At 46.5% G+C, this 13,612-nt stretch overlaps 2 protein-coding genes across 2 annotated transcripts in view; both read right to left on the bottom strand.

Annotated features, from left to right (window-relative positions):
* LOC126522991 (sodium-coupled monocarboxylate transporter 1-like) overlaps positions 1-5,464 on the bottom strand; it is a 71,864-nt gene extending 66,400 nt beyond the window's left edge. The window contains exon 1 of the mRNA XM_072288785.1: positions 5,279-5,464. Within this exon, the coding sequence (XP_072144886.1) occupies positions 5,279-5,449 (171 nt within the window). The 5' untranslated portion in view covers positions 5,450-5,464. The remainder of the gene's footprint in view (positions 1-5,278) is intronic.
* Positions 1-13,612, bottom strand: part of LOC126522990 (sodium-coupled monocarboxylate transporter 2-like) — a 132,805-nt gene that overhangs the window by 76,179 nt on the left and 43,014 nt on the right. The gene's annotated exons all lie outside the window — the stretch shown is intronic.

The raw sequence follows: 13,612 nt of genomic DNA, 5'->3' as shown, positions 1-13,612 counted from the left end.
ATTTTGGCAAATGCAGCTGTATTACTGGAAATTGCATGACTTGGAAACAAATCGAACCAGCTTGCAATTTAGCAGTGTGTAGTGTATGGTATGGTATGGTACGGTATGGTCTGGTATGATATGAAGAACATTATTTAGGTCCTGAGGGATCAGTCTGGGACTGATGCGGGCCGCTCCCACCTCGGTACAGAGAGGCCGAGCCCCTCTGCCGTCACACGGGCCCTCTGGACAGCCCTGAGTTGGTCCGCCTGCACATGACTGCGCAGCATCCGCTGCCACCACTGTTCACCTCGAGAACCATCACCGGCCAACGCCAAGCAGCGCCAAAGCATGTGTTCTAAATCGAGCAAACCCCCGCACTTACTACAATAGACTGAAACCCTGCAGTCCGGATTCATTTTATCCATGATCACCGGGTTAGGGTACGTTCGTGTCTGCAGAAGCGTTAATGTAACCGCCTGTGGTCTATTTAATTTAGAATGTGGCAGGGGGAATGCTCTGCGCTCTAAGTGATAGTGCTTGGTGATTTCGTTGTCCGTTAACAGTTGGTCCCTGTACTCAGGAGCGAGAGATCCAGCCCCTTCTGGGAGTACACGGCATACTAATCCTCGTGCCTCCCTGTGCGCCACCTCGTTGAGGTTACGCAGGACTCCCTCCACTGTCCCCATATGCGCCGGGAACCAAGTAACTGTGTCGGAAAGCAAATTAGCGAAGTTGTACGCCATTTTAATCCTCCAAAGCTGGAGCGAACGCTGTTTGCAGTTGCTTCTAAATTTCTGGAGAGAAACTAAATTGACGACTCACCACGTTCAATGCTAAAACAGCCCCTTAATCTCACCCGTAAACTAAAGCATGCTATGAAGACGATATACCGCCTCGCGGCATAACATTTGTCACGATCAACTTGAGACTGTCCGAGGTAGTTATCACTCCTGCTACCAGGCCTGCAGACAAAAATGCATTAGCGAGAATATGTATTTTGCTTCAAGCATTAGTAACACTAATGCTGGGGGCAGAAAACGACAAACAAACAAAGCGGAACGAAGCTTAAGCGTGCGTGACTATAATTTATCAAGGCGCCTTCCTTAACAATACGCACAGCAATTTGAAACGCTAGAATAATTTTTAAGATAAAAAAGAAATGATCTACTCGCAGGGAAGAAAAAAATCGCCCCGAGTGAATACTTTCGAACAAACCGGCAGAGCATGGTGCAGTATCAGTCACCTAGCTTTTCCCCAATGCGGAATTTTCTAATCCAAATTGCTCTCTTTTGCGCGTCGTCTGCTTCTTTGTATAAACAATGAAATCAAACGTTCCTGCCTTTCCATCGCGATGACATGCATAATAGTGCGCAACAAAAGTCTTTCGACACCCGTCTTTTTTTTTTCATTTTCGGTCTTGTGCGCGGCGGCATCACGACGATTTCAGAACTACGAGGCATTCAGCGGATGCCGTGATAGGACACCCCCGTTCGCTTTAAGCCTGAACCTGGATCGGCTGCTTTGCGGCGCGGCCGCTAGGTAGCGAGCATATATACTTGGAGTAGCAAATAGGAGCAGAAGCGCAAGATGACCAACGCCTCTAAAGATATGAGAAGACAGCGTGAAGCAGCCAGCGGGTGCGTATAGCAACCACCTTTCGCTACTAGAGAACCAGCGAAAGCCGAAGCCCGAGCAGAAGCCAGAGTAGAAACGCTTAAAACACATTCTCATTCCTTCCAACCATCGGCACCGCAACCACGAAATTCCACGGACTTTTACCATTCGGCACGAGCAATGCAACCTCCAGCCTTTCTCACACCAGCCACGCGGCCATAGCAGCCTACAATATTGATTTACATAATTCCAGCGTCCTGGCGAGCTCGTCAAAGGCTCAGGCACGTGCTCGACCCTGTTCGCAGTCCAAGCATAATTAAGGTAGAGAAAACGGATGAAGTCTTGCAAGCATCTAAGAACGAATAAACGTCTACAAGCATCATCATCATCATCAGCCTGGTTACTCCCACTGCAGGGTAAAGGCCTCTCCCATGCTTCTCCAACTTCCCCGGTCATGTACTAATTGTGACCATGTCGTCCCTACAAACTTCTTAATCTCATCCGCCCACCTAACTTTCTGCCGCCCCTTGCTACGCTTCCCTTCTCTTGGAATCCAGTCCGTAACCTTAATGACCATCGGTTATCTTCCCTCCTCATTACATGTCCTGCCCATGCTCATTTCTTTTTCTTGATTTCAACTAAGCTGTCATTAACTCGCGTTTGTTCCCTCACCCAATCTGCTCTTTTCTTATCCCTTAACGTTAGACCCATAATTCTTCTTTCGATAGCTCGTTGCGTCGTCCTCAATTTAAGTAGAACCCTTTGCGTAAGCGTCCAGGTTTCGGCCCCGTACGTGAATACTGGTAAGACACAGCTGTTATACACTTTTATTTTGAGGGATTATGGCAACCTGCTGTTCATGATCTGAGAACGCCTGCCAAACGCACCCCAGCCCATTCTTATTCTTCTGATTATTTCAGTCTCATGACCCGGATCCGCGGTCACTACCTCCCCTAAGTAGATGCATTCACTTACCACTTCCAGTGCCTCACTACCTATCGTAAACTGCTGTTCTCTTCCGAGACTGTTCAACATTACTTTAGTTTTCTGCAGATTAATTTTTAGACCCACGCTTCTGCCTTGCCTCTCCAGGTCAGTGAGCATGCATTGCAATTGGTCCCCTGAGTTACTAAGCAAGGCAATATCAGAAGGAATCACTATAAGCATTATACTGCCGCCCTATATACACCTTACGCACTGGAGCAAGAGGTATCATAGAAAAATATCGATAAGCTATGCCAAGAGCAGCAAGAGCTCCGCTGCAGACAAGAGGAACTTGAGAGGCGACACCTTTGCAAAAAAATGCGCGGACCGTACGCCAACCAATTGCAAGAACTCAGGAACGCCTCACAGCCAACGTCACCACCACCACCACCACCGCTAACTAAAGTGCCACAAAATGGTGTGCCCAGGAGAACGGGAGGCCAAACGGACCCAAACATTCTTGAACATACGTGAGCACCAGTGATTACGCAGGAATGTACGATGAGTCATGTTTAAGTAGCCGACGAACTTGACCCGTATATATCATATTCCTGTAACCGACGACTGTGCTCGGCGCTAGCGTTGTGCTTTGACTTTCTGGGCAATAGTTCCCACACTGAAACGTTACATTCCTTACGCATAGTATTCCTGATGTCTGCTTCTTCACCATCACTACAACTAGACAATACCTTCCCTTTGTTTTCTTGTTTTTTACTCTATATCCTAGCCTCGGTAGTCTACATCCCGTTTCAATATAACCGGCACATAAGAAGCCTATGCTTATATTTATTTATTTATTTATTTATTTATTTATTTATTTACATACTCTCAAGCCCACGCGGCGTCGCACAAATGAGTGGTAGAATGAACAAAAAAAAATGCATCAATAGGTACGCTCTCCGCCAGTACGAAAGCAAACAGTTCATCTGTGTTCAAGCCGCGATTCTTGCGAACGTGGAAGTCGGAAACTCACTCAGTGCAATTCACGTCGTTGTTCTCTTGTTGAAGGATCACGCTCGTGGAAACTTTCGTGAGTACAAGCACGCTCAAGGAAAGCTAGAGGCATTGACCATAAATCAGACGTTCGCTTTCATATTGGCGGATAATCTACATATCACTACAACAGTTGTTCCACACCGCGGACTTGAAGGATGCAGGTACAGGGAGAGATACGACGGAGGCGGGCAAGTCATTGCGGTCTACGCTGGTCTTTGGGACAAAGGATTTGTAGCAACGCTTAGAATGGCAATTTGCCACACCGGCTCTGAAATGATGGTCAACGCGTGATGAGAGACAGAGAAAAGAGATTGTTTCCTAAGTTTGCGTAAGGGTAATGCATGTTGCGAAACGCCCATTAGTCGGGAGAGGCACCGCCATGCTGAGAGGCCCGAAATGTCTAAGTTCTTAGCATAAAAATATTATATAACAAATATGCAAGTGTGAATGCTGCGACTGCTGCGTCAGTCGAGTCATTACAGAAACAGACATGACCCGCCCCATGCAGTGTAGCTCAGTGCTTTAGGGTTTGAGCTGCTAAGTTCGATGGCACCGGTTTGATCCCAAACGCGACGCATTTGATTGGGGCAAAATAGAAATAACGCTCGTGTAAATGGATTTAGGAGCGCATTAAAGTAACCCGAGGGATTTTGGGGGTGAAAACTTTATTTTTGCACGGGAAGTTAATCGGGTGGGTTTGATCCAGCCTAGGTGCTTGCCTGGAGCTCTTGGGCTCTGGACGCGTCATCGGCCATGGACTTTCCACAGTTGATCTTCAGGGGCTGAACTGAGCAGCACAGCACACCAACGCGCGCGGAGGCTATCGCTAAAGGCTGTCTTTAGTGATAGCCTTTAGACAAATTCCCAGAGTATATGCTCAAGAGTTGCTCTTGAGTCACATAACTTACATTCGTTTGACCTGCATAAATTATATTCCACATTACTGCATTACAATATATTCTTGTTCGTAGCCACCGTCACTGAACAGACTACGATTTATTTAAGTTTTGATGAGGTGGTGGATAAATACAACTCTGCATTTTGTAATGTATTTTATATCTTTATATTTGGTCAATTTGTCGCCTCACTCCCAATCTCCGTCCTCACCTTCTTCAGCGGCCCCCGAGTTGACGGCGCCAATGTTTGTCGCAACTCGGTTGCCTAGGCCTCAAGCTGCGTTGTGTGCGGCCTCGTTGTTTCCGCCATAACCTGGTGAGGTCGGAGTATGGGCATGTGTCCATAGTAAGTGAACGATTTTGTCCTTTGTTTTCTGGCTCCTTCCAATTTTATGTGTAATGCCTCCGCGAAAATTCGGCCATTTTCATCGTTGGAATTGGCGCCTGTGATTCACTGTTTATTATCTAAGCTTTAGTCTGCGTTATTGCTAGTGTTATCGCCGTTTCTTCTGCTGCTTCTGTGCATTCTGTCTTTATGGTGGCGCTTATTGCACATTCTCTTTCGCGACTGACTACGACTACAGTGAATCCTTTTCTGCGTTTGAGTTTAACTGCTTCTACAAGAACTGTTGCTTTATCTCGTCCAGATCTTTCCTGTGTCTCCCTAGATGGTCGAAAAAAATCCGGAGTCCCCAACTGCACAGCGTGCCTCATAATAAGATCGTGGTTTTGGCACGTTAGACCCCGTAATTTAATTTTAATGGAAGGAGACGTGAACTTCAAGAAAAGTGTCTATGTATGCGTACCTCGTTGATGCTACTGATGTCCATGTTGTAGTACATGGGAAGGAAAACGAAGGCAGCCATGAGTATCGCCAGGGTCGAAGAAACGGCGTGCATCCACAGAGTCGATCCTCGCACGAACACTTGAGATGGCAGACCGAGGATGGAAATGGCGGAAACGACGCCGGCCACCATCGACACGGACACGGGCAGCCATCCGAGTTGCTTGTTGGCCGTCAGGAACTGCCGGTTGGATTGACCTCGGCGGTCCCGCCAGGCGAAGAAGGCGCCGATGCCGGCCGACAGAGCGAGCAGCCCGGTGAGAACCACGTAGTCCAACGCGGCGAATGACGACGCAGCAGCCATCTTGGCTTGTTATTGCACTACGAGAACCTGCCTTGTGGCCACGTATTCTGCCGTCTGTAGTGACAGTCCTTTCTATGCGTACGTGTCAGTTCCGCTCTGACATCATTGGTACATAGGTTTACCGCGTTATCATTTTCTAGTTGCACGGGAACACCGTTTTTTTCTTTCACTGTTTGCGACCTGCGAAGTGGAGCTCGTGGTGTTTTGCTCTGATATCGCCCAAAGACCGCATGCTCTGAACAGCTGTGGTGACGAGTCCCCCAGTTTTCTATGTGCATCCCTTACATGTCGTCGGGCAAACATAGTGTGTGGTTCTCGCGACTTACAGGGTGTGCAAGAGCACTCCTGCAGGCTTATACACAGACTGCGTTCATTAAAAAAATACTTTTTCGTTAATAGTGACTTGACAGAGGTAGTTCATTATAGCCCTGCCCGCACTGAAGTCTGAATTGTAGGCCTTTTTGTATGACTGATCGCTTGTTCGCGGTGCGATGTCGGTTCCAATCGTCACTCCAACGACACACACAAGCATGTAGCATAGAATCGACGGATGTATGCCACCTGCTGCCTCTCCTCCAACGTCGTAAAACGAAGACGCCGGCGGCGCCGACAGTGACGCGCATACCTGGGTTCACTGGATTTGATCATTTAAGTTGTTTTACGTTTTTTCGTTCTTGTTTGTAGGGCCACTTTTACCTGTGTATATTGCCGCAACGAAGCAGCAACGTGAGTTCTTCTATCGTTCTCCTTGAACGATTTCGTAAATCTTGTTTCAAGATCTGAAAGAAGAGCTGAAAATACATTCCTTCTTCTTTGTTTTTCATATGCCGAAGGCTGCTGCGGTTATCGACAGCCCTCGAAATGCCTTTTATTCATCTTTAGGATTCTGGCTGTCGCCTCTACGGCCGGTGTTTGTTTCAATAAATGCTTACTATTCTAGTTGGCTGAAATAATCGCGATTATTGCGAAGCATGAGCATGTTGCAACTCCAAGTTGCATTGCAGGGTTTCAACCTATAACCGTTCAAGAACCGTTTTCATGCACAAAACATTCCAAAAAACTTATATTGATGCGGCTTGAAAGGCCACCGCTAACCTCTAGCATGCTATGTGTAGAAAATATCAAGCTAATGACGGCACCGTTCGTGAAGCAGGTCTCTGCGTTATGCAAATGAGGTAAATGTTAGAACCTGGGCGACGTGATGCTTTCGCGTTACCATATATCGGATCGACGCAGTGTATCCACATAGATTTCCGGTATTGCTAGTCTTGCTAGTCTTGCTGTGTAACAAGTAACGCATGTGTGAAAGCTTGCGAGTTCGTAACGCTTCATTCCTGATGTCGTCCGCAGCGCCCTGCTTCCTTAAAGGGCCCCTCACCAGTCCCCATAGCAAATTTTGGTTATACGCTGGAAGTTGTTACGTGTCGTCTAGGGAGCGTTCGGCCGCAAATTTTTTTTTTTTTTTTATATATCGGCTCACTAATAACCGAGATAGAAATATTTCAGTTCCGCGAACCCATAATTTCAGCAGGCGGGCTCCACTGCCAAGCAAGACGCTCTCTCCACTCGCCCATCTAGCAGCATACGCAAGCGAAATCCCTTACCTGCGTTCTCCTATACCGGAAATCAAGGATCGCGTGATGCTTACGTCACAGGCCCCGCCTTAATTTTTTTTGGTCCGCGCTTTCTTTTTCTTTTTTGTTTTTGGCGCCACGCACTTCCGATCATGGCGTCGCTCGCGAGCTGTTGTCTCGTATGTCTCCTTCGCCTAGCGCACGATTTTGAGCGCTGTGCACAAGGAAACATGTCATGCGGTATAATTCAGTGCTACACGAATATTGAGGCAGGAAAAGTGGATCGCGGAGCATGATCACGCTCTGGAACACTGTGGAACATGGTATAGTTTCGGTACCTGCGCACGTGGCTGCATGACCGTGGGAACAAGCAGACGAAGCGGAAATACATCTCTCTTGCTTCGGTGCGAAGTAAAAAAAAACGCTGACATTCCGTTTGTGTGTTTTATTATTTCCCTAAACTTCATTTCGTAAATTCAAGTAACAGACCACACAAATAACAGATGGCGCCTTGAATAATTCTCGAAGTCACGTGTCACCACGAGCGACGTCGCACTTCGGACACGACTACGTAGCGCAGGGCACGACTACGTCACCGTCCGGCTTGGAGCGCGGCGGCCGCGAGGAGAAGGAAAAACATCGTTTGGTTTGAAATTTCAGATGATTCCGCGGCGCGTAAGGATGTAATACTTTGCAGATACAATCGTTATAGCACAATGTATGCTCTGCGCTTGTCAGCTCGAAATGGCCAGACCTGGTGAAGGGCCCTATAAGTCTGTGTGCCCTGTGAACAACATCTGAACTGTTGTGCGTATTCTGTAAAGTTATTGTGATCCTGCATGCGCAATAAATAAGAATAGCTTATTAGTATAACATGTAACACTCCGAAAACTATCTATCTATAATTAAAGCTACACTGTTAAAGCCTGACATGCTGAGAGCGTTGGCAGAAACAGGGCTGCGATGGCCCGTGGGTGAACGCTGTGAGAAAACAGCTAATGCTACGAAACTGTCAGTCATTGATTCGTTGATGTGGTCTAGCGGCCGAAACTAACACTTGATCCCTGTGAGGCGCAGTAGTATGTGCAATTTTGACTAGTAGATATTTAACACGCATATGTATCTAATTAAAAAAAAGTGCGGGGTCATTGTTTTTTTTTTTTGTCATTTTAATTTTGACCACTCAGAATGCGGCCGCCATGGTCAGGAGTTGCATCGCCTTAAGAGTTAGTGCCAGTGATATTTTTGGATGAAATTGGAAATGCGGCTGACTGTTGGGTGGGGGGGGGGGGGGGGGGGGGGGGCTCGCCGGCTTCTACAGAAAGCATAATTTCACCGATGAGCAAAGGATGACAGCATGAACACATTGTCATAAAAAAACTTACTTACCATCAACAAGGCGCATTTAGAAAAGGTGCTCACAAATTCAACATTACAAAAAACGAAACGGCACATTCTTCACTTTTTGCAATTCAACATAAGTCAGTCTATCAAGTCAATAGAATATAGATAAATAAACACGTAAGAACATGCCAAGCATTAGTACGGAGATACAATGTGTAACTTTTAGTACAGAAAGTTATTAAAGCTCTCAGAGCTGCTCGCTGTAATCACACGTCATACAATGGTCCACTCAACTTTTCCATGCTGAAATGGGGACCATCGAGGGTCCTTAAATGTAGTTTTCAAAGCATATCGAACTCTATGGCTATTGAACTACCGCGGCTGGTACTGATGAGAAGTGAACCAAAAAATCACAACCATTCCACTCTGTGAAGATGGAATGGCAGCGAAAGCTGACGACAGTCAAAGCTCTATAACGAAAAGTTTTTCGCCGCCATTCCATTTTCACAAAGTGGACTAGTTGTGATTTTTGTGTTGCGAGTCTGGCGGCGTCATTGCTCGTTTAGAGGTGCCCGAGCTCGCGATTGTCGTTTTCGTTCAGCATCGTGGGAATGTTCTTCGTCGGTAGTCGTTTCGTCCCGGCGCCGTTTACATTCTCGTTGATGTTCCCTCCGGCACTCCTCGTACGCATGTTGTTCCTCGGGTGTACGCACTATACATGTCCACCCCATCGATAACGCAGCTGTTGAATGGCTCATACCCCCATAGACGCAGCCTCCCAGTAACGACGACAGAAGAGAATTCTACGCTGGAATGATGAAGGGCAACGGAGCCAGCTGTGGAAGGCGATGACGACGACGAACGCACGAGCAGTGGCACTAGAGCGTTTGCGTAGTTGGCGCCAAAAATTTTAAAACAATTTTTTAAACATTTGTGCGAAACATTTCTCCAAAAACACCTCTTCTTACCTGTGTGCCTGGGACCTCTTTGGCCACCACGTGTGACAACCCGAGGCGTAGCCAGGGTGTGTGTGTGGAGGGGGAGGGGGTCTTATGGGGCTTCAGCCCCTCTCCCCAAAACATTTTTCTTGCTGTCATGCACCGCCGACCAAAACAACCTCCGGCACCAGAAATCATACGGAATTTTGTCTAGAATGTCTCTTTCACGCTCTAAAAGACATTAGGCGCCCAAAGTAGCCATTCGATTGTGGCCAACACTCTTTCCTTCGCGTTTTTTTTTCTTTTTAATTTCGGTGCTCCGGTCCCACATAAGAAAAAAAGACATTGTTGCGGCGCTGCGAAATGTCACATGACGAAAGCTCGACTTTGTTACTTCTTCTTTTGCGGGAAGTAATGGGCCATGGGGCACTTCAATTGTCGGATACTCTTATTATATTATTGCGACAGCAATTGCACGGAAACTCCAGGCGCATTCCTGCTGTCGCCGTCGCCCTCATGTTCCGTGTAAAGTCCAAGGGCGATAACATCATGCCCGCGCGCCGCATGCTGCATGTGCGAGTGATAGCGTAGGGGGGGGAGGGGGGGGAGGGGATAAAGGCATGGGTGAGCTGACAATGGTGGCTCAGTATTGTATGCGCAAGGGGGAAACGCGGGGAGGAAGCCCGCCGCCTTCCGTCGCACGCGATACATCGAGGTGTGTGGAGCGAAGAGGGGGGAAGGGGGCCTTGGGATTCTGTGATCTGTGAATCTGTGATTGAGCAACTTCTTTATTTGCCTTGTTTGACGCCTTATGAACAGCCACTTTTTGAAGACTTATCATCATCATCATCAGCCTAGTTCCGCCCACTGCAGGGCAAAGGCCTCTCCCATACTTCTCCAACTACCCCGGTCATGTACTAATTGTGGCCATGTTGTCCCTGCAAACGTCTTAATGTCATCCGCCCACCTAACTTTCTGCCGCCCCCTACTACGCTTCCCTTCCCTTGGAATCCAGTCCGTAACCCTTAATGACCATCGGTTATCTTCCCTCCTCATTACATGTCCGGCCCATGCCCATTTCTTTTTCTTGATTTCAACTAAGATGTCATTTACCCGCGTTTGTTCCCTCACCCAATCTGCTCTTTTCTTATCCCTTAACGTTACACCTATCATTCTTCTTTCCATAGCTCGTTGCGTCGTCCTCAATTTCAGCAGAACCCTTTTCGTAAGCCTCCAGGTTTCTGCCCCGTAGGTGAGTACTGGTAAGACACAGCTGTTATACACTTTCCTCTTGATGGATAGTGGCAACCTGTTGTTCATGATTTGAGAATGCCTGCCAAACGCACCCCAGCCCATTCTTATTCTTCTGGTTATTTCAGTCTCATGATCCGGATTCGTGGTCACTACCTGCCCTAAGTAGATGTATTCCCTTACCACTTCCAGTGCCTCGCTACCTATTGTAAACTGCTGTTCTCTTCCGAGACTGTTAAACATTACTTTAGTTTTCTGTAGATTAATTTTCAGACCCACCCTTCTGCTTTGCCTCTCCAGGTCGGTGAGCATGCATTGCAATTGGTCTCCTGAGTTACTAAGCAAGGCAATATCATCAGCGAATCGCAAGTTGCTATGGTATTCTCCATCAACTTTTATCCCCAATTCTTCCCACTCCAGGTCTCTGAATACCTCCTGTAAACATGCTGTGAATAGCATTGGAGATATCGTATCTCCCTGTCTGACGCCTTTCTTTATTGGGATTTTGTTGCTTTCTTTGTGGAGGATTACGGTGGCTGTGGAACCGCTATAGATATCTTCCAGTATCTTTACATATGGCTCATCTACACCCTGATTCCGTAGTGCCTTCATGACTGCTGAGGTTTCGACTGAATCAAATGCTTTTTCGTAATCAATGAAGGCTATATATAAGGGTTGGTTATATTCCGCACATTTCTCTATCACCTGATTGATAGTGTGAATATGGTCTATTGTTGAGTAGCCTTTACGGAATCCTGCCTGGTCCTTTGGTTGACAGAAATCTAAGGTATTCCTGATTCTATTTGCGATTACCTTAGTAAATACTTTGTAGGCAACGGACAGTAAGCTGATCGGTCTATAATTTTTCAAGTCTTTGGCGTCCCCTTTCTTATGGATTAGGATTATGTTAGCGTTCTTCCAAGATTCCGGTACGTTCGAGGTCATGAGGCATTGTGTATATAGGGCGGCCAATCTTTCTAGGACAGTGTTCCCACCATCCTTCAACAAATCTGGTGTTACCTGATCCTCCCCAGCTGCCTTCCCCCTTTGCATAGCTCCCGTATAGCTCCCGCTATACGCTCCCGCTTCCGCATAGCTCCCGCTATACGTATGTTTAAATATCTTGTTGCAAGGTTTTGTGTATAGGTGCAGTGAATTTTGTTTCCAGGGACACTTCTTTGTCCTTTATCAATCTGTATCTTCGCATTTGTATATTCCATTGTATCTTCGCATTTCTAATGTACGAGGGTGAGTTAAATGAAAGTGAGCCAACGCACCCCGCGCAATAATGGTTCGGTTCATTATCTGCGAGGCCTGCGCGTAGCCCACAGGCATCTCTCATTTACAAAAGCGTCACGCAGGTGTGAGGACAAATGTTCTTTAATGATCTCATACACTGAGTTGAACATGGTTGCCTGACATATTTGACGCTCCAAATGTTGAACAGTGTGGTGTCATGAGGTGTTTCACAGCTGAAGGTGTTTCTCAAAAAGAAATTAGTAGCCGTATGGCTGCCTATTACGTTGAACATTGCATTTCATTGGCCACTGTGAAGCGTTAGAGCAAACGGTTCAAAGAAGGACGTGAAAGTTGAAAAGGCGATCCGAGACCGGGCCAAAACCACCGTGCAATCATCTCCAACACTACTGGAAAGGTGGATGAGCTGATTAGACAAGAACGGAGGATAAACATCGATGAACTGGCAGAGCGTGTGAACATCAATCACGGTTCAGTTCACACCAGAATTCATGAACAGCTCCGTTATCGGCTCTTGTGTGCGCAGTGGTTACCCAAGATTTTGAACCACTGCCAGAAGACGGAAAGTTTCGGCGCTGCCTTGACTCATGTGATCCGGTATCGCAATGGTTGTGACGACTTCTTGTCTGCAATTGTGACCGGGGACGAATCGTGGTACCACTACTACGAGCCTGAAACACGACGGCAATGCTTACAGTGAAAACATTCGAAGTCACCACCCCCAAAGAAAGCAAAGGCCGTCATTTTCCGCCGGTAAGGTGTTTATCACTTCTTTTTCGATCGTCGGGAGCCATTACTGATCAAATTTGCAAAACCTGTGGGAAACGCTGAAACATCCGCCATGCAGGCCACACCTGTCGCCTTGCGACTTCCACATTTTGGGGCAATTGAAGAAGCAGTTCAACGAAACCAGATTCGTGTCGGACGATGACGTGAAAGAGTCAGTTACAAACGTTTTGAAGGAGCAACCTAAGGAGTTTTATGAGACGGAAATCACGCTACTCATTAGTCAGTGGGGCAAATGTCTAAATACTCATGGGGACTACTTTTAAATACAGTACCCCGTTTGTCATATATTCCCACTGGCTCACTTTCATTTGACTGGCTCTTCTATATTTTGCAGCACTTCTATTTTTTATATGTGCTCTCTGTTGCGACTATAGATTCGGTGTAGTTACATTACACGACGGGTGACAGCTGCTGCTACGCAATACATTGGAACAAAGGAGTTCGTCATTGAGATTTTTCTGTGACCGTTGCATATGTACAAAAATGTAAACAACGTTCTTAAATGACAAAGTTTCATTAAAATATTTGTCCTCAACTTCTCAATTTCTCGGCGTTTACATTATTCGTATCAGCGGCATGCACTGCTCTGATGGTTCCGAACTGATATAGTTCTAAAGTTCGTGCGATGTTTTCTTTACTTATTAAACAGACAAAAAACATGGAAGCATTGATTTAATTTATTTTGGGCGCAATTTTTGGGGCATACGAGTATATTCTTTTACCGAAACATTCACATTTTACTTGTCTTGACAGAACGTGGCGTGCATGAATTCTTTTGCAGCATCTTTGGCAATTGTTATGCAGTTATTATTAATGTATTTGATCTTTCGACAAATTTT

This window comes from Dermacentor andersoni, chromosome 6 (genome assembly GCF_023375885.2).
Source record: "Dermacentor andersoni chromosome 6, qqDerAnde1_hic_scaffold, whole genome shotgun sequence".
NCBI lineage: Eukaryota > Metazoa > Arthropoda > Arachnida > Ixodida > Ixodidae > Dermacentor > Dermacentor andersoni.
Note: the sequence above shows the minus strand (reverse complement) of the source record. Positions and strands in the feature narration are given on the sequence as shown.